The 26,386-nt window shown below is 53.3% G+C and overlaps 12 protein-coding genes across 12 annotated transcripts; 4 read left to right on the top strand and 8 right to left on the bottom strand.

Moving 5' to 3' along the window:
* Positions 1 to 1,024: 1,024 nt before the first annotated feature.
* CLUP02_17392 (mannan polymerase II complex ANP1 subunit) lies at positions 1,025 to 2,840 on the bottom strand (the record flags this gene model as incomplete). The annotated part of the gene is made up of 5 exons (XM_049296304.1): positions 1,025 to 1,387; positions 1,441 to 1,536; positions 1,589 to 1,908; positions 1,964 to 2,643; positions 2,731 to 2,840. 5 exons carry the CDS (start codon positions 2,838 to 2,840, stop codon positions 1,025 to 1,027), a joined length of 1,569 nt encoding a protein of 522 aa, XP_049137528.1.
* A 1,595-nt stretch (positions 2,841 to 4,435) lies between these two features.
* Positions 4,436 to 5,432, bottom strand: CLUP02_17391 (uncharacterized protein; the record flags this gene model as incomplete). Its single annotated transcript, XM_049296303.1, has 3 exons — positions 4,436 to 4,611; positions 4,701 to 4,780; positions 4,852 to 5,432. The coding sequence occupies 3 exons, from the start codon at positions 5,430 to 5,432 to the stop codon at positions 4,436 to 4,438; spliced, it is 837 nt and encodes a 278-aa protein (XP_049137527.1).
* Positions 5,433 to 5,669: 237 nt separating this feature from the next.
* On the top strand, positions 5,670 to 6,619 carry CLUP02_17390 (3' exoribonuclease; the record flags this gene model as incomplete). The annotated part of the gene is made up of 2 exons (XM_049296302.1): positions 5,670 to 5,787; positions 5,841 to 6,619. The coding sequence occupies 2 exons, from the start codon at positions 5,670 to 5,672 to the stop codon at positions 6,617 to 6,619; spliced, it is 897 nt and encodes a 298-aa protein (XP_049137526.1).
* Positions 6,620 to 6,787: 168 nt separating this feature from the next.
* CLUP02_17389 (uncharacterized protein) lies at positions 6,788 to 7,126 on the bottom strand (the record flags this gene model as incomplete). The annotated part of the gene is made up of 1 exon (XM_049296301.1): positions 6,788 to 7,126. The coding sequence occupies one exon, from the start codon at positions 7,124 to 7,126 to the stop codon at positions 6,788 to 6,790; it is 339 nt and encodes a 112-aa protein (XP_049137525.1).
* Positions 7,127 to 7,918: 792 nt separating this feature from the next.
* CLUP02_17388 (uncharacterized protein) lies at positions 7,919 to 10,768 on the top strand (the record flags this gene model as incomplete). The annotated part of the gene is made up of 1 exon (XM_049296300.1): positions 7,919 to 10,768. One exon carries the CDS (start codon positions 7,919 to 7,921, stop codon positions 10,766 to 10,768), a length of 2,850 nt encoding a protein of 949 aa, XP_049137524.1.
* Positions 10,769 to 10,793: 25 nt separating this feature from the next.
* Positions 10,794 to 13,839, bottom strand: CLUP02_17387 (paxneb protein; the record flags this gene model as incomplete). Its single annotated transcript, XM_049296299.1, has 7 exons — positions 10,794 to 10,818; positions 10,996 to 11,922; positions 11,979 to 12,003; positions 12,126 to 12,290; positions 12,382 to 12,537; positions 12,721 to 13,326; positions 13,398 to 13,839. The coding sequence occupies 7 exons, from the start codon at positions 13,837 to 13,839 to the stop codon at positions 10,794 to 10,796; spliced, it is 2,346 nt and encodes a 781-aa protein (XP_049137523.1).
* A 756-nt stretch (positions 13,840 to 14,595) lies between these two features.
* Positions 14,596 to 15,109, top strand: CLUP02_17386 (RNA polymerase Rpb8; the record flags this gene model as incomplete). The annotated part of the gene is made up of 2 exons (XM_049296298.1): positions 14,596 to 14,942; positions 15,004 to 15,109. 2 exons carry the CDS (start codon positions 14,596 to 14,598, stop codon positions 15,107 to 15,109), a joined length of 453 nt encoding a protein of 150 aa, XP_049137522.1.
* A 220-nt stretch (positions 15,110 to 15,329) lies between these two features.
* CLUP02_17385 (NUDIX domain-containing protein) lies at positions 15,330 to 16,492 on the bottom strand (the record flags this gene model as incomplete). Its single annotated transcript, XM_049296297.1, has 2 exons — positions 15,330 to 16,299; positions 16,368 to 16,492. 2 exons carry the CDS (start codon positions 16,490 to 16,492, stop codon positions 15,330 to 15,332), a joined length of 1,095 nt encoding a protein of 364 aa, XP_049137521.1.
* Positions 16,493 to 17,101: 609 nt separating this feature from the next.
* On the top strand, positions 17,102 to 17,719 carry CLUP02_17384 (uncharacterized protein; the record flags this gene model as incomplete). The annotated part of the gene is made up of 1 exon (XM_049296296.1): positions 17,102 to 17,719. The coding sequence occupies one exon, from the start codon at positions 17,102 to 17,104 to the stop codon at positions 17,717 to 17,719; it is 618 nt and encodes a 205-aa protein (XP_049137520.1).
* A 493-nt stretch (positions 17,720 to 18,212) lies between these two features.
* On the bottom strand, positions 18,213 to 20,347 carry CLUP02_17383 (GDA1/CD39 family protein; the record flags this gene model as incomplete). Its single annotated transcript, XM_049296295.1, has 2 exons — positions 18,213 to 20,263; positions 20,335 to 20,347. 2 exons carry the CDS (start codon positions 20,345 to 20,347, stop codon positions 18,213 to 18,215), a joined length of 2,064 nt encoding a protein of 687 aa, XP_049137519.1.
* A 2,835-nt stretch (positions 20,348 to 23,182) lies between these two features.
* CLUP02_17382 (uncharacterized protein) lies at positions 23,183 to 23,653 on the bottom strand (the record flags this gene model as incomplete). The annotated part of the gene is made up of 1 exon (XM_049296294.1): positions 23,183 to 23,653. One exon carries the CDS (start codon positions 23,651 to 23,653, stop codon positions 23,183 to 23,185), a length of 471 nt encoding a protein of 156 aa, XP_049137518.1.
* A 357-nt stretch (positions 23,654 to 24,010) lies between these two features.
* Positions 24,011 to 25,433, bottom strand: CLUP02_17381 (E3 ubiquitin-protein ligase CCNB1IP1; the record flags this gene model as incomplete). The annotated part of the gene is made up of 5 exons (XM_049296293.1): positions 24,011 to 24,066; positions 24,446 to 24,823; positions 24,885 to 25,006; positions 25,060 to 25,299; positions 25,357 to 25,433. The coding sequence occupies 5 exons, from the start codon at positions 25,431 to 25,433 to the stop codon at positions 24,011 to 24,013; spliced, it is 873 nt and encodes a 290-aa protein (XP_049137517.1).
* Positions 25,434 to 26,386: the final 953 nt, after the last annotated feature.

Here is a 26,386-nt window from a genome sequence, read left to right as displayed (position 1 = left end):
CTGAATATCCGTGGGTGACAGCAAATTACTTTGGCAATGTGTGCCGGATGCCTTGTGCAATCGCCGAGGAGGGGTCCAAGGACAGATATCCGTCGAGCCGTTGGAGGTTAGCTCGGGTTCGTAGGGTGCGGATCGAGAACGTTGAGATTTAGGTGTCTTGTCCAAGACGGAGACAGCTGTCGCCAAAAAGGATTCCTGGGCGTGGAATTGACCAGGTTGCAGATGGAGCTCCAAGTCTTACCGTGTACCTACGGAGCAAGGCCACTCTACGTGGCGCCCGGTGTTAGTGATCACTAAGTAGCAAGTACCCACGGTAAAGCAGCCCGATAAGGTGCAATGCCCCAGATTGGGGTTCCGCTGCAAGGTACCTCAGTACCCGAAAGCTAAGCTGTGGGGGTACGTATCCTCCCAAGGTTCTAGCCTTCAATAGAGGTAGAGGCCTACTTATCCGAACTTTTATAAGCCACCTTACTTTATCCTCTAGCCTTGGCCATAATCTTCTGGCAAGACAATTTCTACACAAATAGACACTGTTTAGACCTGGCTCTATCATATCCGTCACAGTCTTGATCCCAATTGGGGTCTCAGTAGATAAGAGACGAGGCCTATTGTGAAAAAAGCCAGACAGCGTGATTATTCACAATCAACAAGAGTCCTGAACTGACAAAGTTGTTTCGGGCTCATTTTCTGCATCTAATCACGTATATTGAAACTTCAACTGTACATCTGTAACTCATAATTTCGCGGGCTAGTTCTATGCCCGACGTGGTGCCCGTGTCCTTGGGCCCCAAGATAAACCAACGCCTTCCTACAACATCCCTTTGTTCCAGACCATCCGGTGGCAGATATCTTAGTGTACAACAAAAGTTGATAGCACGGCTCGACTCTGCTTTTTATCCCCGTGTATCGATTGCGCAAGCTGTCCGCTGGCGGCAACCTGCGTACCGATACTTGTTCATCAAGAACAGCGACAGATCCCAGCAATGTTCGACGGTAGGGAGTCATCCTACTAGATTCATCCTCCTCAGCTCTCAGCCTTCTTGGCGAATGCTGCGCCGTTTCCGTCCTTTTCCTTTTTTGCCAGCTTGTCTGACTTGCCTTCTGTATCCTTCTTGTCTGCTGCTGCGGCCTTCTTGTTTGTATCCGCTTGGTTGCTGTCGGGATCCTTGGGCGACTTGGCCTCCTTGCCCTCCTTGGCGACCTCCTTGGTGTCTTCCTTTGTGCCCTTCGTCTCTTTCTTCTTCTCTCCGACGACGAGGTTTTGCATATCAGTCTTGTCCTTCTCCCACTGGCTGCTGGCATCGCCGAACTGCTCTTTGACCTTCTTAGCCTTTTCGGCCTTTTCTTCTTCCTCTTTTTGGCTAGCAAGCCTCTCTTGTTCCATTTCCTGTATTGCGTTAGAATAGACTTCATGACGTTGCCATTGAGCAAGAGACGTACCTCCATGTGCTTGATGTCGTCAACACTAGGCTCGTAAAGATGCCAGATCGTGTAGTGCGGCAGACCGACAACAGAGTATTCCATGCGCTTCGCCATCTACACCGGAATGGTTAGTTCTCTTCTACATCCAGTAGCACAATCATCTTACCTTTCCGAATCCTTCCGTCTCAGCGTGCTTCTCGAAACTAAAAGCTGGGAAGTGTACTCCAGACCGGAAGACCTTGGCCTTGGCAAGAATACTGACGCCGCCCACTCCATCAATTTCCATCTCCATATCAGGGTCGCCATATGGGTCTCGCAGGTATGCCAAATGCGGCCGCCAAGTCGCATACTCGGCGTAACCTTCAACGATCACAGCATCTTCGTCCAGAGTGTCCGCGAGAGCTAGCGCCGTTTCTGATTCCTGCCATGAGTTGAGATCATACGGCTGCTCTCCACCAAGCCAATCGGGCAAAGGTCGCCAAACATCTGCGAACCGTTAGTGAGATACTCTCCCTCACCCCTTAGGGTTTCTCTGACTTACTTGGCACAATCACGTCCTTGTTGTGACGCATGAGATCTTCGAGGATGGTGAATGGGGCGGTTTCGACGTCAACGTCGCGCCAGTACACCCAGGAATGGTATGGCCGCAGGGCGGCACTGAGTAGCCAGTTACGGGCCTGGGCCATCAACTTCCTTCGGCTCGCCTGTGCCGCGAATCCGTGACGACTCTCCACATCCTGGTTGACCTTTTGTCCAAAATCCTTTTCGATGATGGAGATCTCGCCGTAAGGCTGTTTGGGGTCCTCATCGGCCTGAATCTCCTCTAGCATATCGTTGAGAACCTGTAGGGTGCGGTCCTTGGAGTCGGAGACCAGGAAGGCAAGGTCGATGAGGTGGTGGGGGTAGGTGAAGTTGCGCAGATGGGAGGCGAACATGGACAGATGTGACTCGGCGTCTCTCAGAGGGACACAGAGAAGAATGCGCTCCTCCCGCTCCCATCCTCTAGCAGTCCCCTGCACATTGCTGAGATCGTAGTATCGTACTGTTTCCAATTGCAAGTCGCTGCTGGCAGACAGCAGACCGAGGGAGAAGATGGAAGTCAGGGAGGCTCCCGGCCAGACGAAGACGAGAAAGAAGATGGCGACAACGGCGACAATGATGAGGCGAGTTACTAGACGCTGACGACGACGATTCGCGGGTGTTGAGGCTCGTGGTTGGTATCTGTTGAGAAGAGAATGACAGGTCAGCGAGGCGCGGCGCAAAGGATAGAAGCAATTAGCGAGGAGAGAACAAAGGTGTCTTCCTGACCTATGGGGGGAGATCTCGAACGTGTTCCCCCTTGGATATCCATTGGAGTAACCACTCGCATGATGCCGCGGCACCACCTTGGAGGCTGAGGAAGAATAAGAAGGCAACATCCAGGGCACTGGGTGGAAGTCGAATTCCCGGTCCCGAGGTGAGGGTGGAGAGTTGTACAGCAATGAAGCACCTCGCCCAGCCCTTGGGAGTCGTGAAAATTAAGCAGAGGAGAGCATCTAAAACCAGGGGGAGCGAGTGCTGTGATCGTTTGGCTGGCTGGAAAGTGCGGCTCGGGCAGCAAACGTGTCAAGTTGTCGAAAGGTATGAAGGCCGCGAGCGCGATGGCGGATGACAATGCGTCTTGAGGAGGATAATATGGGTTGGGTCAGGTAGGTTAAGGGAGCGTCGACGGGATACCTGCGAATACGGGGTCTGGGACTGGGACTGGACCGGGACGCCAACTTTGGCTACGTATTAATTATTTTATTTTCAGATTGCCTCTCTGTCATCCCAGGAATTGAATAGGTACTTGGCGGCCCAGCCGTGACAGGGCACCTAGCCAGGTACCGGCACCCCTGCTTCGCGCCGTTTGGGAAGCATGCACAGTAAGGACAGCGTACTTTGAACGTGTCCATCTGCCAAAGGCAGGGTGGCAGGGCGGGAGGATGGGTACGCAGTGCACAGTCTGCCATGTAATTGGACGAAACTTGGCGCAAGAAGCCTCCCTGAGCTCCCACTAGTCTGGATTCCATTGCCTCAAGCTACGCGGGACCAAGGTACCTTGCCATTCGAGCTTCTGAATTCGCGACTATCTGGCCGTGCAATCGCCCGGGAGGTCTGTAAATCTGCCTCCGTTAAAGCTTAACCTCCCTTCCACCCACGATCGCTCCCAACGATAAGGCGGTATTCAGTGCTCTTCTAAGTCTTCTCTTAGGCCCCCCCCCTTCAAATGCTTTCATGACACCGGCAAGCGTCAGTCATCCTCAAAAACTCCAACATCTGTCTGAAAACGTGAGCGTAGAGTCAGACTTGGTAGAGCTGACAGGAAGCAACCGATCAGAGAACTGGGAAACTTGGCTTATGGGCTTGTGGAAGACACTAGGGAGCATGGGCAAGATCACGACTAGGAAGAGATACGTCGTAAACCCCTTTAAACGCAGGTAGTAAGGTAAGTTCAGGCGCCTTACCGCAACACCCAAATTGAACAGGTAGGTCCCCTCGATGATGAAGTCTGGAGAGAGTACGCAACACAATACAAAGGTGTCGCATTTCACTGTCAGACGTGAGGTATTCGGCATTCCCGAGGCCATCACACATAGACATTTTACCCACTCGCCCACATACTCCATCACACTGCGCTTGCGGTTGTGGGGGACATCAGGGAGGAGAGCGCGACTAGAGACCAACACTCCATGCCCCTCTGACATATTACTCATCTCCAACGCCTTACCCCATTATCTCGACTGTAGCGGCAGGTGGATAAAATGCGCATGCGAGGCTACGCTTCACTACAGGTATCATGAACACAACGAAATAAAAGCGCTCTGAAGGATGTCACGAGAGATGAATATACACACAGAATTCACATCACCGAGGCAAGGCAAGACGAGAAGGAATCCTAAACGTGGCCATCATTAGCAAAGTGAACCACACGTAAAGACTACTTGAGAAAGTATGATGATGGCATCAGGTCAGACGAGCCGGGTGTACTCATTCAGCCTAGCCGGCCTCGCAAACCCTGAACCTCAGAACGAGGAACCGAGAAGCTCAGCACTGAAGTCAAATGACGACTCCCGAGGGAGCCAACTCCACCACCTTCCTCGTCCCTCCGGAGAGGAACTCCAGTGCGGGAGGATGACTCGGCTGGCATGACATAGTTGAATGGATAAGCTGTGGTCATCATGATGTTGCGTGTGCCCCGGGTAGGAAGCCTGAGAAGCACGCGAGGGAAAACATTGCGAACAAAAAAAAATTCTTACCTGTGCTTGCGCGCTTGCCCACTATGTTGGTGGCGACAGCTCTTACGCTGAACAACCAAGATTGATTGCCTGCTGTGGGACTGTTCCTGTTAGCTATTTGACTCGAATGATCAAACAGTAGCAAAGGAGGAAGATAGACGTCGTATCAGACAAAGTTTTTGGTATATGGGTTATCATCACAGAGTTCAGTAGCAGAACTGAATGATATGGTTGTTCATCATAGTCGACGATGTGCAGGTGCTGCAAAAAGAAGGACGGAAAAAAAGCGAAGTTGACATACCCAAAGAAAGTGTAGACAGGAAGTTCTGACGATGAGATATTCACCTGGTTTATTAACCTTGAACCACAGTTAGTGTTGCTCTCTTTTCTGGTCTCTAGAGAATGTGCTGAAGGTCCATAGTGGCGTGGGATCAGATGGTGATGCATGTTTGTTCTTGCGCTCAGGAGATCGCGGGAACGGTGTGTAAGATATACATCATGAAAGTGGACAATGGGCGCGACTGAGGCTGCAAAAAACTTACCGAGTAAAATGCTCTCGAAGCTGTCCATGCGAAAGCAGCCCATTTTGACTGCCGAAGCACTGATCTTTTCGCGCTTGCGAAGGATGGTTGTTGGAGTTGATGGAGGAAAGGAGTGTGGTGAAAAATTTCGACTTGAAGTATCGAGCCTTATATGGCATAATGGGATGTCTCCACTTACCTTTGTGGACCCCGCGCCGGCGCGCAGATGCATCTAAGCGGGTATGGTGGCCGTACCACAGTGGTCGGTAACGACCTGGAAAATTCACCTCAGGCCTCATCTCGAGCAGCTAAGAAAGGCTCTCAACCCAGGCAAACGACGTCAGGTATTCATCAACTCTACACATATTGCGGGAAGTCACACTCTACCAGACTAATACTGCCAACCAACAAATCGAACAAACCACCTTCCTCGCTATTGGGAATAAAAAAAAACAGAGTCTCCATCAAGATGGCTGATCGACGGAGAATTAATGGACCGCCTGGTACAACATTACCGCCCGTTTATGAGACTACGGATCCGATTGCGACCACCAGGGAAAGGCTGGCAAACGGAATTCGAGGATTGTGTTAGTTGACCTTTGTTTTCCCCTTGGAATTTGATCATGCTAATAGTGAGAAGTTCTCAAGACTGGCGTCACTCCCACAGCTTCAGGCTCAGCATACATGGAGATTGAGCCACCACTCGGCCAGATCAAATCTCAGGCCGCTTCTCAGTCAAAGACCAATGGCATGAAGCTCATCTGCACTGTCCATGGGCCTCGTTCGCTTCCTCGATCCGCACCCTTCTCGCCCTACCTGGTGCTCTCAACTCATGTCAAATACGCTCCTTTCGCCACACGTCGACGTCGAGGCTACCTTCGTGACTCGAGTGAGAGAGATCTCAGCGTTCATCTCGATACGGCCCTACGCGGAGTCATTATTGCGGATAGATGGCCAAAAAGTGGCGTCGACGTGATTGTTACCATTATTGAAGGCGACCAAGAGCGAGAGGCGTCTCACTCCCAAGGCAACGAAGAGTGGGATATGATGAACGTTCTCAGTGGTTGCATCACCGTTGCCGCGGCGGCTCTCGCTGACGCTGGTATCGATTGCGTCGACATGGTCACCGGCGGTGTTGCAGCTCTTGTCTCTTCAAACGAACAAGACACTACAGACGCAGACGCACTGTCTATTGTCTTGGATCCCGTTTCTCTGGAGCACGACAAAATACTTGCCGCTTGCTGTGTGGCTTACCTCCCTTGTCGTGCGGAGATCACCAACCTCTGGGTGAAGGGTCAGCTCTCGCCGTTGGACCCCTTGCTCCATACGAAACTCATGGGTCGCGCTATTCAAGCTTCCAAGGGCAACTACCGCGCCGTTCTCGAGAGACTCGAAAGCAACCAACCACCCAGCAGTTAATCGATTAGACCATGGCAAATTACCTAGTGGAGGTATGCAGCCCGGGTTCGAGAACACGGCGTTGATTTGTCGCGCCTTCGAAAAGAAGCCACAACTGAGCATGGCTTCATGGTGACTCTGAGCGTCGAAAACTGAAGCATGCGTCGTCATGCATCAGCTCGGCATATTTTATCGGGTGATTCGCACTCGAGTGATCACGAAGGAGGATGAAGATCTTGTCAGACTGGCAGGTGAAAGCAAGACCACCTCGGGGAGCCCATGCAGAATTGTCAGATTAATGACGGTCGCCGAGCCCTCTACACATAGCCATACTCGTGACCGGTGCTCACAATACGGACTACGTCGAGAACAGGCGTTGCGGCCAAATCGACAAAAGATACCAGCTCCATGTATGAAGAAACATTGAGAGCTTGATTCGATAGATGAGGGGTGACAGACATGTTTAGCAAGAACTGGTGAAGTCTGTTCATTCGATGGTAGACTGGGAGGCAATAGAACTTCCCTCATCGCGATATGCCTGCTGAGAAATGAGCAAGTGAGCTGTAAATGCAGTACAGATTATCCCGAAAAGGTTTGCTTATGGCCGTTGCCTGTTCTTGTTCCAGCTCACTTCAAAGTGACCGCCTTGCTTTGTATCGAGACATCTATCTGCCTGGCAAGGAAAGGACATCATAGCGGTACTCCCTAGAAGTTTACTCCGTATAGACCTTCCAGGTTGTTGATGATACCTTCAAGGTTGAGCATGGATGCTTGCCAGGTACCCACTTTACCCCAACCTCGGCGGCGCAGTCGTCGCTCTGAGGAAGTCCTTAGCCCGTCTCTCGTAAGCACTCGGGCCCCGGCTTCCAGCTCCTCGGTGCTCTGGGCTCGCTATTGTCCGTCAGAGAACGGCGCTAAGGAGTGGAGAGACCTGGAGCGATCAGTGAGCTTCGCGGGCATGCGACAACATCCCTCCATCCCATCCGAGCTTCCGTCCTTATCCATCTCTACACCCCCACCGTCCTTGCCCTCTTGACGAGCCATCTTTGACCGACCTTGGGCCCCGATCGTCCGCGAGATACCATCGACGACCACCTGCCTAGTCGACGACCGTTCCTGACATTGGCCGTCCTCAGCTACCTTATTGGAGACCCCGTCAGCCGAACACCTCCTCGTGCCTGCTGTCCGCATAATGTTCTCCCGCATTCGACGTCACTGCCTATGATCCGAACCGCGACACTCCCAGCCGCCCCGAGCGATAAGGCTGCTGCCGCTGCCTTTGTATAATCTGGCCTGAATACCAACCCTTTCCTGGTGACCATGGACAATCTGCATCCACCTCCTACTCTGGAAAATACAGGGGTGTGGCAGAACCTCTCGCTGTGGACGGCCCACCAGGTTCAATACGCCGTAAACATCACCAAGCTGGCTCCTTCCTTCGAAGACCTGGTATGGGCTGGCCCGAGGATGGTGCGAAAGCTCACGGCCTATCTTCCCATTCCCGACTCCCTCGAGAGAGTCATTCCAGAAGCAACGGGACCCGGCATCTTACGTACTACCGACGCGGCTACGACCGCTGCCTTCGATATGAATATACCTCCTCCCATAGGCCATCTTCCCGGAACTGGGCCTGCTATTCCGGTTGATCCAGATGCTGTCTTGGCCTCTCCAAAGTTCACCATGGAGGGCGCAAGAGGGCTAGGTAGTGTCTTCAGCTATGCGACGAGCAAGTGGGCGCTTTGCTGTATTGCCATGGCAATCGTCCTCAACCGCACGCACATCTTCGCAGCTACTCGGCGACGCTTGCGACTCACTCTGCCAATTCGACTGGCCTTGCGTGGCCTTCCCGTTCTTCTATTTTTGGTACAAGCGCGCGGCCTACTGCGGTCAATCCAGTGCCAAACATCTCCTGACTTTGCCGAAATGCGCTGGGGAAACACAAGCAAGAGCTCCGAGCTCATGTTCTCACAAGCCGGCGGTCTCCTCCATACCATGAGTTCGGCACTGTTGTTGGGAGCTTCAGACGAAGCGTCCTGCATAGCTGTAGGTATGATTCCGACAGATACCAGTGACGCGACGCAGGACATGAGGGGATCTCTGTCTCTGTTGTGGCCGCTATTCGGAACGTTTTGTTTGAGTCAATTCCTGGAGACCGTATCGTGTGCTGTGCAGGGCCGACCCTTAGCTGCCGAGACGGGCATGACACTTTTCGAACACTCCCTTGCCTTTGCCGAGGCGGATGCTGCTATTAGCAACCAACTTGGCTGGGGCTTATTTACCCAATCTCAAGTGGCAGATGCTGCTTCGACGAGCGCCAGCAGCATAGCCATCAGTCGCTCCATGATTCTCAGAAGGGTTAACACCTCACCCGAGGTTCTACTTGTTGCCTTTTTTTCAACCATGAGCCATATTACCAGCCATTTGCTAGGCATCTTCAACCTGCAAGCCAAATTCCGACTCGTCAGCACCGGATTTTGGGGCCTATGCTTCATGGCGAGCATTCTTTGGAGTGCTTTCACGTTCTCCTTGGATGATCCTGCGAAGCAAGGCCTGCTCAGATTTCCGACAGTCTGCATCATCGGCTTCATCCCTCATGTTCTTGTGCTAGGCGGCATTCTGGTCTGTTTCTTCATCTACCTGCTCGCTCTCGGTCTGGCGGCTCTCACGCCAATAGAGGGTCAATCGGGACAGAGGCTGAGCCTTCGCGAGCGGCTGGCGCAAGCCCACGCCAACATGCAAGCCAACCTCTCTCTATCCGACATTCGGATCACTATGGAAATGGACTTTTACACCGCTTTGCTTCGGACCGGCTTTGGGGCTATTACCATGGCAAGCGAAGCCGTCTACCTAAACGAAGACAGAGACGTCACAATGAGACCGCACACGTGGCTTGAGGAAGAGAGGTACCGCGAGCTTGAAGAATTACGAAACCAGTGGATTGGAGCCGGCGCTCCTGACTCTCACTATGATGCTATTGGCACGATTGGTCTAGTGCCGGTCAGGGACGACCACATGTTGTCAAAGAATGGATACGCCCGCGAACGCGCGGCTCAAAAGGTGCCCAAATCACGGTCTGGGGAGCGAAGATTACGGGACGGCGTTGGCGCTGCGGAGCGGAGTGGCCGATGGTTGATGGCATTGGACTTCATCATGAACATCAACAGACTGATCTTCCGGACGTGGGCTACCACTATGCTGAAAATACTTTCCAAGATTGGCTTACGGCACCCGAAACTCCTCCTTTGGATCGTTCGCCGGCCCAAGGCTGCCACCGACTTGAGGAACTCGAATGCCAAGGATAGTGCCGGCCGTTCTCAAGCACCTGCAGGCCCCGCCGAGTCACCCATGAACATTCCACTGACCGACAGCGTTGATGTCGAATCCGAGTTCCGACAGCAAGTATGGAGGGGAAACCAGAACTGGGCTCCCATGGACGAGGCCGACCTCGATTCGAAGCTGTACGGCTGGTGGCTGAAGGGTGGATGGTGGGGTTCGGCAGATAACAGCGGAGAGTATCAACCGTTGGCAGCAAATGATGATGATGATACGACGAGCGTCGTTTCTTTCAGCACGAACGGCGACAGCGATTGGGAGTCGGAAGACGCTGGGCAGAGAACGCCCACGCAGTCTAGGTCATGGGCTTCGCGCGAGCACACACCGGTCCTGGAGGATTCACTACAGCTGTCAGATCTGGCACGCCTGCTACACCCTAGCAACCCCGAAGAGAGGGAAGAGGCGCATGCGTTGGCCGCGCATTTGAGTAGCGACAGAATCGTGACACGATCTCAGTATCTCAGGTCACGGCAGCTACAGCGAACTCAGATACTGCAGCCAAACGGGCAGCCAAATCGTGTCACGACGCGGCCGGTCAAGATGACACCAGACGAGGAGGTTCAACGCTTGGAGCAGCTGCTGCTGTCCCGGCGCTCCCAGTTCTCGACTTCCGTGGATCGCGGGACATCGACATGGGCAGAAGGGGCGGCTGGTCTGGGTCCGGATGGTCCGCAGTGTGTTGTCTGCCAGAGTTCTCCCCGGACCATCATAGTCTGGCCCTGCCGGTGCTTGAGTCTTTGCGACGACTGCCGAGTGTCACTTGCTATGAACAACTTTGACAAATGTGTGTGCTGTCGTCGGGAGGTCATCAGCTTCAGCAGGATCTACGTGCCCTAGGGTTAAGTTGATAATGGCAGGGCGTCTACGAAGAAGCACGTTTGTACTTGCTAAAATGGGATATCAGAACATTGGGAAATTTTCGGCGTTTGGGGGCGGTTTGTAGCATAGTCATTTCATTGAGGTACACGGAATAGGGGTATCTTGTTATATTACGTAGGTTAGTTATCTAGGCTTAGCGCTGAGCGTCACGTTCATTCAGGCGTGTGGCCCAAATTCCAGCTCACATTCCTGCCCATTCAACGCAAAATGCGCGCACATGCTTCGTACCACCGTTGACGTCGGGAACCTCTCCGCCAAACAAAAAGCCCTTCTTCACTGAAGTTCCCAGACGGCCACTGCCGACGATATCAAGCATCGGTATTTTCTCATCCCAATCGTAGTTTGTAGCGAGGAAATGGGCGTGATACCGCAATGGATCACCCGGGTATACACTGTAATCGGCGCCAAAACGTAGACCAGGAGTCATGAAGTATCCTCTAGACTGCAAGTGTTGGTGCAACGGCCCGGCGAGAGGTTGAGGCACTGTTTCCTCAACTTCGCCTAAAGGCACGAGGAGACCTTCGCTGGTTGTCGGCGTGACTGCCACGGACGGCTTGGCATCCACGCCATCACGGGGTTTGGAGCTCTTATCTGGAACGGCACCTCCAAACAGAGAATCATCCACCTCAGAACCAGGTTTTGGCTGGGCCGCGGCCGACTTGGCGCCCTTGTTCCTCCGCGTCTGTTCCGTAGCTGCCTTCTTGGCCTGATCCTCTGCCAGCAGCTTTTGCGCCTTGCTTCGACGTTCTTTCAGTAGTGCAATGTAGGCCTGGCGGGTGGCCTTGTCCGGAGAGCGTAGGGACGACAGGTGATGCGAAGCCTCTTCGACGAGGCGGCCTACCTTGTTCTCGATGAGCACGCTGGCCTCCTCGGGTAGCAACTCCAGCGGCAGACTGAGAAACACGTTTTGTGTTGGGTTCTGCGGGGTCGTTCCCACCAGAACGGAGCAGATGTTGTGGCTGCGCCTAATTGTGGCCACATCTTCAGCATCGAAGACGAGGTAGCGATCTGCGATCTTGGAGATGCGCACGGGAGGGACCGAAGGGTCTTCCAATGCTGCTGCCATTGTTCTTGCCTCGGACCTTTTTGGGTCGACCTTGCTGTCCTTGTGTCTGAGAGAAGAATGTTAGCTACTGCTGGAAGAGCTTGCATGCAAAAAGCTAGTAACAGTGCTGAAAGCCACATAATCATATCTCGTTAAAATGATAGTTTCGTCACAGAGTGTCAGTGGATTGACAGATTGATTGAGATTGGGTTGTTTAATCATTGAGCTTTGGGAGGTGTTGAAAAATGGTAGGAAATTCATAAGACTTACCCTGATGCGTGGTTGTCGGAGGCAAGAAGGAAGCATGGTTGGAAAAATTCGTAGGATTGAGGTTTATGGAGCTGGCAGTGGTGGAGACGGGCGGTGAGGCAGAACCCGTCTGACTCTTACGGTGGTGCTGGAGGTGTTTTGTATGCTCCGTAAGATAGCGTGGCGCTGTGGCTGTGCGTTTGTACTCTTCAACGTCGAGAAGGCTAGGATTTATACCTGCCTTTCGACTTGCAAGTTACCGTTTCGCAATTCAAACAATTTGACTGTTGACTAGATACCTCTGCCATATAATCCCACTGTTTCGACACTTTGATCCAGAGAGAAACTACGAGTTCGAGGATCAAGCCCTTGAGGTACGGGTAGGGCGAACCTTCGTAGTATATCAGGACATTCACTGATAGGCTTGAGCACGCTGGATCATGGGTAGGTTGAAACGGCCTCATATTATTATAGGCTCAACTCAATCAGTTATTCATTCCATCGAATACTCAAAAGTCTAGCTTCTCCCCCTTCTTCCCCTCTGCCTTGGCTCCTTGGCCCCCATCCCCTTCATCCAACAAAGGCGGGAGAACGTAAGGCTTCACAATGAGCCCACTTGAGCTGCTCATTCTGAAGGAAAGGTCTTCCCGCGAAGACTGGCCCTCTATACCTCCTCCCCTCTCGTGGTAAACAGGGAGGCTATGCACCTTGAGCATACCTTGCACGACGTCTTCGGACTTGGTATTGGGCTCGATGTGCACTTTTCTCGGGAGGGGCAGCATTTCCAGCACTCCATCGCACAAAAGCTCCATCCATCGTGTAAATCCCGTCGATCGCGGGAATAACGAGGTAGACAGCGAGATCATAGCCGTCAGAATCCCTTCGTGCTGGCGCAGCAGTGCTCTCAGTTTGTGCAAGAATTGCAGGGCATCCGCCGGACGGCAGAGTGAGGAACCATAGAGTGCGGGCGACAGAAGGCTCGGCACTACGATACGATGGATAATACCGGGCGGTGATGCCTTCAGCTTTGCTGAGACGTTGCTGATAAATGTGTCTAGAGGGGAAGAGCTGCCTGAACCCGAAGGGTGGAGCCAGCTCATGGCAGCAGTCGATGGGGTCGCATGCAGTTCGCCCTTGATGTCACCAGGCTGTAGACGTTTCCCGAGGTCAAAAGAGTGACAGAAAACTTCGGCAGCCCCTGCTAGGCCGTTGTTGTTCGTCCCTAGAAGATTGTTCATCTTAGGTCAGTGTCCGTGGCCATTCCATGTTCCATGTGGTTCGGGAGAAACGTACTTGGTCCGGCATTGTTGCCAAGGCTCTCATATCTCCACGCTATTTTCATCTTCTCGTCTGATGCTGACGCCGATTTTTTCTTACTTGAGCCACTGGCTTTGCCAAGTCCTGGAAGCTCTCCTCTCCACGCGTCCGTTGGGCCAAGCACGTGTACTTGTTGGCCCTGCACGAGACCTTCGGCGGCATAGTATCTGAGAAGTACACCCGAGAAGTCTGTCGTTCCAGACTCCTCTACAAGAATACTGTAGCCAAGCGGTAGCCCTGCGTGTCCTGCCAGGAGTTGGTCTAGTGATGCCGTTCCGGTGGAGGTTGTAGAACGGCCGTCAAGGGGTGATGAACGAGTCCCAGCCGGTGGTAGAGCTTCCTGCTTCGGAGCCATGGACTCTCTCACAGGACCTCTGGTGGATGGCCCCAGGACGACGTTCTTTTTCCTGAACGACATAGTGCCAGGTGTGCTTGAGACACTGAGTTACAAGTTCGCGACTAATACTGCTCGAAAATATGCAGTACCGGGCAGATTCTTGACTTGAAAGCAGCTGGGTTGTGGCACCTACCGTTGTGTTAGAAAAATGTTGCCCAAATAAATTACATAAAATTCTCATGAAAGTGGAAGTGATTCCGATTTTGACTCACTGGCAGTGTGTATAAGACAACAATCCAGAGGCCGCTTCTGATACTGCACTACTGGGATAAATTACTCACCAGTACTTCAGCGAAAATGAAACTATATGCACTCAGATACCTGACCTGGATATAGTTGAGAGCGCCGTGGAAGTGCTGGTACGTGAAGAAAGTAACCAGTAACTTAATTACATCAGATACAGGTTCAGTCCCCTCCACTGAAGAGGGCAGGTGGGGGTTGGTTGTTGCATTCACTTAGGTACCTTACCTTACAAAAATTTAAGCCCCACTGGTCGCAGTCAGGTACCTAATTATGCTTCCCAACCCGACGCGCCCCTCGTCCGATTGCACACTACACCGGTTAACTCAATCACTCTTCGATTTTTATTTTTATTTACCTTTCCGGCCGGAGCTTCACACACCACATCTCGAAAGCCACTTGCCGTCGCTCACGATCCTCAAGCCTTTGCGCCTCCGAACGAAAGACCTTGTTATCTTCCTCGCAACAACCGACGAAAATACCGCGAATTACTCGTACCATTCACCTCGGAGAAGCACACCAAATTATTCAGCAATTATGTCTGGCAGCGGCGATGTTACCCTCTTCGAGGAGTCCTTCACGGTCACCAACTACGACCAGTCCAAGTACGACAGAGTCGCCCGTATCTCGGCCACCTCGACCGACAACCAGACGCTCATGACCCTCGACATCAACATTGAGCTATTCTCTGCCTCCGTTTCCGACAGCCTGCACATGGTTCTGGCGACTTCTCTGGCCCACGATGGCAGCAAGGACGACGAGAAGGGATGGCGGGACGTGACCAAGGGCACCCAGGACCGTGAGCCATCATTGGCTGATATGTTCGATTACGTCTGCTACGGCAAGATCTACAAATTCGAGGACGCCGACGATGGTCAAACTATGTTCGTGTTCCCGCATTGAATCGAGTGCGCCGCGCAGAAGCTGACCGTGCTGCAATTATAGCAAGGCCTACGTCTCATTCGGAGGCCTGTTGATGTCCCTCGAAGGCCCCTACAAGAAGCTGACCCCGCTGAGAGTCGACTACGTCTACCTGCTTATCAAGAAATGATTGAAAAGATACTGGAACTTTTCGCAATGGGATTTCCAACGCTTACTCTCTCTATTCTGGCGCGCATAAAAGTGAGGTACTACAAAAGGCTGTACAGAAGTTGTATGGCCCTATACAGCAAGAGCATGGGCACCGGAGTTAAAGGCGTAGGGAAAAATATTTGAAAGAGCAAGCCAGGTTGTTCGTGATATTCCCCGGATCTCGGAACTTTGGTCCTGGCTCAAGCATCCATAGCCCCTAGAGACGGGTCCTGGTTATGCGGCCCAGGAAACGGCATTCGTCGATGGATTCTTTGCGCAATCTGATCGTACTCGGGCTCGTTCTCTTTAGTCAAGATACCCCGGCGGATAAAAAAGTCGAGAGCCACCAGCGCGCAATTTGGCTTCCATACGCCTTGTGCGAGTCCTTCGCGGACCTGCTCGACCGTGCACAGGCTGAACTCGGCGACTTCGCCGTCCTTTGGCTGCGGCACAACGTCTGCGGGTAGTTCGAGATCATAAATCCATTGAACCTCGGGATAAATCAGCCCTTCCTCGCCCGCCTCTGCCTCGGTGATGTAAATGTACGTGACGCCGCCAATAAACTTGGTCTGATGGCGAACAATCTCTTCCGGCAGGCTGGCTTCCTCGTCTGCCTCACGGATGACACACTCAAAGGGGTCTTCCCCCGTCATAAGTCCGCCGGCAACGGTATTGTCCAGCATGCCGGGGAAGGTTGACTTGGTCGGAGAGCGACGCGGAACCCAGATCTTGATACCGTGGCTCGCTGACGGGTCACGCACAAAGGCCGTCAAGTGAACGCCGTATCGCATGACACCGAACAATCCTGAGGCGGCCCTCTCAATGTCGAAAAGGAGTTCGCCATTGCGGCCGTACACGGGCCACAGCTCGTCGCGCCAACCCCGGAGGATGGGGAAGGTGTCGTTGGCTCTCCAGTACTCAGAGAGGTCCGCCGCCAGCTTGCTGCGGCTTTCTAACGTTGGCCCTTGGAAGGCTCTGAGAGTGCGCTTCTCCGAGTCGACTTGGACTTCCCCTTTGATGCTTTCGGGTACCTTGAGCAGCTCGTCGACCACCCTTGGCAGGACGTATCCGAGAGGTACATCGCCCTGCTCGTCTTTGAAAATGAGAGTGTACACTGAGCCAAACGTCTCAGCATTGGGGGTGTTGACTTGGGGCTGCCTGTACGGATATCTGCATCCTGGGTCAGCTGCGGGGGCTCGGCCTCGGGGTACAATATGCTCAGTGCCAGTGTTTCTCACGAGTCGACCTGGTCGATGAGATCAATGTTGGTGAAGGTCTTCATCTTGTCAGAGTATGTTCTCTTGGTCGTCTTGAGAAGCAACTGGGTGAAAATCCGGCCGGGGTTCAATGACGATCGTAGCATGTGTTGTTGTGTGCTCTGAAAGATGCGAGGAAGGCGTGGTCTAGAATAAGGTGCAGCCGGATCTCGAAACGACGTCGAGATGCATATAAGTCTGACCCCGATGCCGGAAGTGATGTGTGTCCAGCAACAAGAACCGGCATCAAAACTTTGGACCCCTCGAGTCGGACTTCGCAACGGCAAGTACAGAGTAAGGGTATATCCGTCAACCGGGTAGCGGATCCGATACAAGCATATGATTGGCTAGTGTTATCGAGGCTTCTTCCATCGTCTCGAGGCTTCCTCCACGACCTAATGCAGCTGCCCCTCCCCCCACCTTGGAGTTCGACAATAATTGTACTTGACCCGGTGCTGCTCACCTCATCGCCAGCCTCATTCTCTCGCAAAGTCCTCAAGCGCTGAAGCCTAGAACTTCCTCTCCCTCCGAGAAGCTCCCGTTTTTGTATAAGTACGCTGGTAATCATCTCTTTGATATACAGCCAACAAGCTAAGCTACTTGCTTCAAAGCTTCAAAGCAATTTCTCACCCTCTTCAACCAGATTTTCCGAGTCGTTCACGGGACGCTATCAAACGGCCTTCCACATCATCCAAGTCATTATTGCGTCCACCGCCATGTCCGGCCCACTCTTCGGCATCGTCCCGGCCGGCCAGCCCCTGCTGACGGACCCAACATCGGCGCCCTCGGAAACCTCCTTCCTCTATTCCATCTCCGCTGCCAGACCCTTCTCCCACATCACAGTCATGCTCCTCCCAGGCATCGTCCTGCCCCCCGACAACGCAGCCGCAATCTACTTTGCCACGGCCGCCGACGTCGCCGCCGCCACCGCAACGGGCCAGACGCCAAACTTCAAGTTCCTCGGCGGCATCGGCAGCGGCAAAGAAAGCGCAACCTTTAAACTCAACGCCGGCAGCAATGCCAACAACGGCGGTGACCCCAGCGTCATGATTGGCGTCTCGGTCGAGCCCGCCGAGTCCGTCTTCTCCCGCATCCAAGAGATCTCCGCCAACAAGGCCTCCTCCTCCTCCTCCAACGCTTCCTCCCAGCCGTCCACGCAGCTTCTGGCGCAGAACATAATCAAAAACGCCTTCAACTTCCTCGCGAGCTTCAGCGGCACGGCCGGGCCGGGAGGTGTCGAGGTCGTCCCGCTTAAAGCATTTGAAGAGTGGTGGAAAAAGTTTGAAAGTCGCGTGCGGTCCGATCCGAGCTTCCTCGAAAGACCGCAAGACTAAGGATGCCCACCGCCATTTGCTCACATGTTCCTCTTTACCTAGTACATAGCATTTTTAATCTGATACCCGAATAGATGATTTCATTGAATTCATGTTCAAGACACGTAGACAAACGCGGTCTAGTCTTCATTGTCATCTGTTTGAAAAATTGGGCTGGAAAGGACTGGCGATTCGGCGTTGTACAACACCCAACGCAGAAGAGGAACAAACAAATCTGCGACAGCTCAATGCCATGCAATGCCTCCCAAAAGAAAAAACAATCTCTCGTCTAAAGCGGCCCGGTGACACTTCCCGTGTGATGAAACGCCGTTAACTGCCTCCATTCCGAAAAGCCCAGAGGGGCCTTGATGCTGGGCCAATCCATCATGCCTGATAAACGCCGTCTCCAGAAGAATGAACAAGAAGAATTAAAAAAACACCCAGGTGATATCCCCATCCAGTCGCTAGCAGGCATGCATAATCTTACACTGCGTATAGCAGGCATCTCTGTTACTTAATCCTCATCCAAGGGCTTCATAAGCGGACTCTTCAGTCGTGTCGGACTACCAGCGCGACTGCGACGTCCCGCATTCACCAGACTTGGTACCAGCCTCTCCCTGCTCTCCGTTCTCACTGCCAAACCACCGCGGTCCATCGAAAAGGTTGGTCGAGCGTCGTCGAATCGCTCAATGTTGAGTTTCGGGGTGGCAAGGCCGGAAGAATGACCTGCTCTGGAGCCCTCGCTGCTGTCAGAGTGCTCGTTCTCATCAGAGTCGACGGAGCCTAGCTCGAACTGATCGGCATCGCCCTCTTCAAGAACTCGTTCGTAGGTTGCCGATGACCGTCCGAAAAGCTTGTTGGTGAATGAAAAGCCCCGCCCGAACTTGCGAGGACTGCCCGGACGTCTCGTTCCACGAACGGCAGACGCAACCTTGCCGAACCATCGTGCTCGGCGGTCTCGCTTGCGCAGGAAAAAGGCTAAGACAACCAGAACCAGGATGAAAGCCAGGAGACCAGATCCAGATTTCGTCTTCGCCTTGTCCAGGAGCTCATCAGCATCCCAATCGTCGTCGTCATCGTTATCTCCGATCGTTATAGGGGAAAACTTGGATCCCGCGGGCTCAAAGTCGGTCGCGCCGGCAACGTTGCTTCCAAAGCCAACCGGCTGGGCACTTCCTGAGGGGGGAACTTGACCGGCGGCATACAGCACCATCTTACCCAGGGTCCAGCTGACTTCGACGCCATCGATTTCGTTGACTGGCTGGAAGGGATCGACGAACCCTTTTTCCTTGGCTTCCTCCAGGGTACCCTTCGTGACGTTGAGACCGGGTTGCGGCGTATGTTCAAGTCCTGGTCGCGGGATGCCGATTCCTTCGTAAAGGACATTGATGAGCCAGGACGCCTTGAAGCAGGCTTCCTGGGCATTCTTTGCTTTCTGGGCAGAAGACTTCTTTCGCGCATCAATCTTGGATTCGATATCCACCCAATTCTGTGTGCAAAAGTCCACCACGTTCTTCTGGTATGTTGCCAAGTCGTATGCCGTCTTGTGACCCTTTCCAAATACTCCGTGGGTCGTGTGCCAAAACTCCGAGACACCGACAAAGTGATTCACGTCGAAATCGATGTTTGGTACGTGCTGGCCGTTGAGGAGGCAAGGCTCATCTGTACACGGAGTGTCTTTTCCAAGTAGAGGCTCGGTTTGGCGCAGGCATTCGTCGAATCGACCGGTGCCGAGTAGGGAGAGTTCCTTGCCCACAGACTCAGCCTCGACAGGGTCGCCTTTGACGTCTGTTCGCAAGCCCGCAGGGAGGCACGGATCCGGTAGCTCGAGGTCGTTGGGCTTGCCGTACTGTTCTTTGAGCTTGTCGATATAACGCTCGCGGGCCTGGTTCGCGCCGTAGCCAAGCCAGGTGGCGGTGAAGACCCTGTGCTCAATGGTGCTGCCGTCCAGGGTGCGCAAGCGAACAAGCTTTAGATCGTCGGCATGCCTCTCAGCTTCTGTGCTGTTTGGCGCGAACGCAATCTGCGCCGAGGCACCTCCCATGTCCAGAAAGCCGTATGTGTGGTGGCCTTTACCGTGCGTGTGCTTGTCGGGGTGGTCGAAACCGCCAAGCAGATAGTTTGTAGCGAGCCAGCCGTACAGACCCTCAGTCTCCCCAGAGATTACCTGGATGTTGGTATTGCAGTCGGGTAGCGAGAATCGCGTGTTTTGTTGTAGGTAGGAGCACATGTTGCGGAGGAGAGCCTTTTGTTGGTGGTCGGGAAGGAGACGCATGCCGGCCGTAGCCATGAGGTAGACGGGCGTGTCGGCAACCTTTTTGTCGGGAACCTCCTTTAGGGCCAAGTTGATGAGGGATTCCAGGTGTCCGTGGCCGATCTCTTCTGGCTTCTCGGCAAAGGAGGACACGCCAGGGCGAATCTTTTCGCTCGTCTGCAGCTTGATCTTGGGCAGACTATGAAGCTCTTCCACAGTGGCATGCTTTATGGCTTTGGCGTGATCCTTCCATTTGTAAACGTACAAGCGTGTGCCTGAGGAACCAGCATCAAAGATGATTCCATATCGCCCTATTCAGTGAACACTTGAGTCAGCTGGTTGCACAGTATAATGTCAAACGCGATGTCTTCTATGAGCGTACATTTTTTCCCCATGAGGAGCAGCTGGCGCAGTCAAGCTGCGGGTTATTTGCGGCAGGTTTGGCGTGGGTAGGTTGCAGAAGGCAGAAGGCGAGGCGGGATTATAGCATGGGCGAAGGGAACCCGGCTGATGACAGAGGAGTCGTTATCGAGGTCGAGTAAGCGTGGTGGTACGGCGCCTTGAGACTCGTTCGTTTGATCGATTCGAGTCGGTTGTTTGTTCTTTCGAGATTTGCTCCCTTGGTGATCAAGGTCGAGGAATTTCGAAAACGCCTACACAAGACCAGTCGCAATCGAGGATCGTCGTGTTTCGCGGCGAGGTGGGCAGAGTTCGCGTAGAGGACGATAGGTGTTGGCAACGGAATGGGTTAGTTGAAAAACAATTGGGTAGTCGTAAAGGCAGGGCGCAGCGGCAGAAAACTGATTTCAAGAGAGTTTTGTCGTTTAAGATTGATTCAAGCGAGCGTCGGTCATCCTGGAGATTGGACAGGAGAGATTGGAGAACGAAGGTTGGCAATTGATTGCTCGATTGATTACCGGCGTCAGGGGAATAAACGGCCAAGGCAAATGGAAGGGACGGGGAGAGAAAAGAAGTCTGGAGACGTGGTTCTAGGACTCGGGGGTGGGACTCTGGAGTGGAGGGAGCTGATGGAGACGCAGACGCACTCGCGGTAGGTGAGTGGGTGAACAGACAGACATACGCAGTAGGCAAACGGAGACGACGACGGGAGACGGAGACAGGGGGTGTGGCTCGTGTTGGGGCCTGGGCTGGCACGCCTTGGTATAAGTTGGTCCCTCTGGGAATGGGATTACTGAGGTGACAGGGTGGCAGAATGACGGGACAGGGTTGCATTCAGGCAGAGATTACGCATCCACGCACACTGTAAAGGTAGGTGGTTTCTGTTATCTCATGTCTTATCAGCGAGAAAAACATGGATAGCCAATGGAAGCTGGAGGCTAGAGCAAGTCTCGGCACTGTGTCGGGCACTTGCTTAAGTACCTTACCTACCTTGGAGGATTAGCCAAGCACCCAAGGTGCCTCAGTGCCTGCAGGCAGCATACAGACTGAGACTACAGAATAGTGGCTGGCTACCCTTTTCAACACTAGTCCTAAAGGTGAGGTGACGGGAGTTGAAAGATGGCAAACCGTCTGGCTGTGTGTCTGCGCCGGTCTTGACTTCAAACGAGGGAGTGCGTAACCGTCTGATTGTTGGTCATGATTGGTGCCCTCGGGGGAACGTGCCTTTTCCCCTCGACTGCCGGATACTTTAGGTACTGTCGCCCAGGGCTACACTGTACCTGCCGTGACAGCACCCAATGGAAGGTTGGACGGAAATGCTCTCGGGGGTTTCTGCATCTCGATGTACGGATACTTGCGCTGAAATCACGGTGCCAACTGCCAAGGTACCTTATCTTGTGTGTCCTCCCTTGATCATCGCCCAGAGCTGTTATGCAGCATTGCAGATACACTAGAGGTTTCTCACTGATAGGGACCATCAACCCGCGGGCCATCGACTTTATCCCTCACTTCCTTCTCCCTCGACTCAAGGACCGTGCCGGCGCGTGCATCAACTAATGGAAGGAAAAGAAGCCTCGGAAGAATTGGGGGACCACACCAGTAGCAAGCACTAATCCAGCGCAGCGCGCCACTGTGCACGCCGCAGCGTCCATTGCAGTGCAAGTGTCGCCGGTCGGGCGTGCCGTGGTCCCTTACTCGCCATCGTCGCCTCCCTCTGGCCCGTGCACCGTGAGAACTCTTCGGATTGCTCACTGGGCTAGTGAGTTCACTAGCAGGTACCCCTGCTGTCGGACTGCAGAACTTGATTGGACCCCTGACTTGGCGTGTCAGATTGGCCAGGCGGGAATGCCACGGCGCGACTACGGAGCACACTGTGCTCGCCACGTACGATGTACCTTACTTGCACTTCGTCGCACCTTGAGGCAGGCATGGCAGGCTACCGGTAGGCACGGAATTTGGGAAGCTCCTTCTGCAACCGTCGTTCCCACGGTTCCGAACTTAATGCTTACCTCATCACATGTCCACCAGGTGCAAGAGATATATCCCCCCCCCCCAACCACGAGTCTCGTGACCTTATTGACTGCAGTCCTATGAGTGAGCGGAGTTGTGCAGATGCAGGGCACAGTGCTTCAAGACAGTGCCAAGGGATGCATGCAGGCCATCACGCAACTAATAAACTAACCGGCCCACGGTTACGACGAGGATTGCCCCGTCTGCTATCGCAACCTTGGCCCGAGATAATTTCTTATTCCCTTCTCTGCTCTTTCTTTTCCCATCTTGAAATTGGTGCACAATCTAATAAACCACATGGTTGCGGGGTCCATCGTACATCTATGGCAACTTGTCTTCAAACCGCCACGCATGTATCAAGTCGAGACTTTTTTCCTTTTGCTATTCGCTTTCTTTCTTATTCCTCGTGACTATCAAAGGGATTGATTTATAGGCTCTCGAGTGTCCCCCGGAACAACATGGCTCCGTATCACACTCAACATATTGTACACTACAATACTTGGGTCGAATGAAGCTCTCCAAGTCCAAGTCAATATCACTTCTGCTTGCAAGGGGCAGCTCGTCGACCCACCCCCGCCCCCAATGATATCACGCTGTGCTTAACTTCCCATTTATAGCCTTCTTTCGTCTCAACATCCCGTCTGCTCTACCAGCATCACCAACTCTCCTTGGATTTGTGTCTTGTTCCCGCCCGCTTTGATATCTGAAACCACCGAGCGCCGATGTTGAGCACCAACGTCATACACCATCGTCCGGGGCTGCAGCGAATGGCATCCGCCCTCCCGCCGCGCATCATCCGTCGCTGACCCCTCACCCCACTGTCAACGCTCGTCCTGGCTTTCACCTGTCCTCCAAATGGGATGACTCCCCAACGCCTCCCATTGCAATCCCAGCTTGCGCCTATGCGGTGGCCCGGATCCCAGCTCCGGGAGAACAGGCAATGCGCTATAAATCAAGGCCGTCTGACTGCTGTCGACATGTATCGGTGACGAAACTAGTAGTCGAGGTTTCTGCTGTCTTCGTGCTTCCAGGCTGTGTCTCCTACCTCTGCACTGTCGCCACCACTGCACCGATCGTTGCGCTGCTGCTTGTAGCCATCTGCCGCCTAACACATCGCCGTTGCTGCCGCTCTTGGCGCGAGGTCTGTTGAACTTTTGCAGTTTCTTCCGTTTCTTCGGCATAGTCTTGGGACTCTCTTGGCCAGTTTCGATGTAACGCTCTTCGCCCACCCGCGACAACGACGACGTTGAGCTGTATCTCTTGATGGACCTTGGTCGGCCGAATCGTGGCATGATAGTGTACCGAGTTCTCGCTGGTAGGCTCAGCAACTCAAATCGACTAAAGACAAGACTGATATGCGTATATCAATTACCAAAGGACTGTCAAACGCCTACCGTCATCGCCCTTGATATAAGTCACATCTCCGTACCCAAAGGCTCCTGCTTCTTCGGCTACAACTCGTGGCCCATCCTTGAACAAGGTCTCGACCTCGTTTCAAACTCTTGAACAAGAGCCTTCATGTTGAAAACAAGTATGTGGTTTCTCTATCGTCCATATTCCTTTTGCAACTTCTCCATCTATTGGTCCCTCCAAACACGTGTCTAGACAACAAAGGCATCTGTTCTCGAAGAGAACAATCATGGCCCATGTCACGGGTCCGCCAAATGACCAAATGCTGCGGGAGCAAGGCCTGGACGTTTGACTGCTGTCCCAAGTCGTTAGTCGCGATGTTTCAGAGGCGAAGGATGGAAGAAATACAATAGAAATATGGCTCCGTTTCGTCGCGTCCCGTAGAGCCATGACTACGGTGACTGGTATGACCAGTCCGGATACCGGAAGAGAGGCCAACTCCAAGACCTCGCCCACGCGATATGGGCGGGTGTCTTACAAGTGGGAGGCTCCCCGAAGGACCGCGAGGCATTGGTGTTCCCGTTCCCGTTCCCAGCCCGGACGCAATCGATAGCCCGAACCTTTCATGGCTGCCACTGCCATGTCCTCGGGGTGTACCTCGTGGGGTGCTCATGATGCCGCCTTCGCTTTTGTCAGCGTGCAGTTTCGTCGCATGTTAATAATATCCGGCTTACCTTGAGCAGGTTCTGGTTTTGACCAAGCTCTGTCGTCGCGAAGCGGCCCGGAACCTCCTCCGCCAGCAAGAGGTCTTCGATGTCCCCTTTCCGGCCCGACGTAGGAATGTGCATTGTTGTACGCAGACTGCGACTGCGATTCGTAGATGTTTTGCCTCGCTGCGGGTTCAGGAAACTCAAAAGCCGGTAATTGTAAGTCGTATTGAAGGTTGGAGTCAACTGCATCCGAGGCGGCAGCCTCCATCTGTCCCAACTCGGCTTTCCGCTTGACCTTGTCGTAGAGTTCCTGAACTTGTGTGAGCTTGCGGCACTTGTCTTGGTAGGAACGCGCAAGTTCTTCGTGTTTCCGTCGCATGTCGTCGTAGTCAACTGAGAGAGCTACTGGACATTAGCAAACTTGTCTGTGACCTCAAAAGACGGCCACGCTGTTGTTTCGTACCTCGCATCTTTTCCTGGAGACTCGAAATGTCGGCATTCGCATCACCCACCGTCTTTTCGAATTTGGTGTTTAGGGTTTTCAGCTTCTCCGTCAGCGTCTTTTCGAGATAGCGCTGGTATATACTATGCTAGGTAAGTGACCAATACCGAAGGAATTGGGACAGGGACTAGCTCACACTTCTTGGGTAGTCTGGTAGGCCCAAAAGCTCAGAGCCCTTCCTGCACATTCCATGATTATGTTGGGGCTCAGCCCGCTGAGAACGCTGGTTTTGTAGTCTTCGGTCAGGTTCAAGTTGGTCACCACAGCGTCGTCTGGATTGTTGAGCTGGCATTCACAAGCCGGGCACGACTTGCGGCGAACCTGAGCCTGGCCCGTCAAGCCATGACGCTTAGAGCAGTCTACACAAAAGATGTGGCTGCACAGGTTCAGTTAGCTAGCGGCTGCTTGATTTGCTTAAGGATATCTTACTCACCTGCACGTGGTGACCAAAGCCTGGTCACTGAGCTCTTTCCGACACTTGAGAACGTTGCATTTAAGAGTATGTTCCATGGCCAACGCTGATGCTGGCCCTTGGATTAAGGGGAGGCTGTAGGATTTGCTACGTTTGGGGAACCTCGATGCTGGTCTGGCTCTTCACCGCCGCGATGTATCGAGTAGTTGTTTCGAAGACAGAGTATGGATTTTCGTGATTCGCTCGCAAAGTGCGAGTGCCTGTCCAGAGGACTAGGTTCGATTTTATCTCGGATCTTTCTCAAAAGAACTCCCAGAGGTGAAGGGTATCGGTATTTCAAGAGCGTTCGAGAGAAGAACGGATGTCATTGTTGCGGGTAAAGAATTTCATTGATGTTGGACTTAGCCTTCCTGGGGTACTTTCCTCATCTGACCTACTCGTAGGGCAGTGAGCTGGCCGATATTTCTCCGCGTGCTCAAACTAATAAGTGAGGTCCGCCCTCACGATAGGTAAGGTACCTTAAGGTAAGGAAGGTGGTGAGGACCTACCACAATTACCCACTTTCATTTGGTGCAGGCACGTACCTAGTACTTACAGCATGGACTTATGAAGATGTTCCTGCCTCGTCGTTCCTCGAGTAAATGCTAGTAGATACCCGCCTACGATATGGCCGTGACTCTTCCGCGAGAGAAGAGGCATGGGTCACATACTATTGAAATGAGATGCCTGGCCTATCAACATCGCTTGAACTCACTTTACGATACTGACGGGCTTGCCCTTGAAGTGATGGAAACGCTGGCGTCTTTGTCTTGGTTCTCAACGAATAATGTTGCGAATCGGAGGCCGATCGTCTGTTTTCGAAGCTGAGGAAAGCATCTAGAAAGTCGGCTGCCGGAGCCGGTGGGAGACCCAGCCCGACTGCACCGGAGTGGGGCGCATCCCAACGGCCCCCAATCCCCGCAGTGCGGTTCGTTTCGTCTCGGTCTATCGGCCGGGTTTGGGTGACCCACAGTTAACCGAATCAGCGGGCCGGCACTTTTCGCCGCTGTGG

This window comes from Colletotrichum lupini, chromosome 10, assembly GCF_023278565.1.
Source record: "Colletotrichum lupini chromosome 10, complete sequence".
In the NCBI taxonomy this organism is placed as follows: Eukaryota; Fungi; Ascomycota; class Sordariomycetes; order Glomerellales; family Glomerellaceae; genus Colletotrichum; species Colletotrichum lupini.
This window is presented reverse-complemented; position numbering and strand designations above follow the sequence as displayed.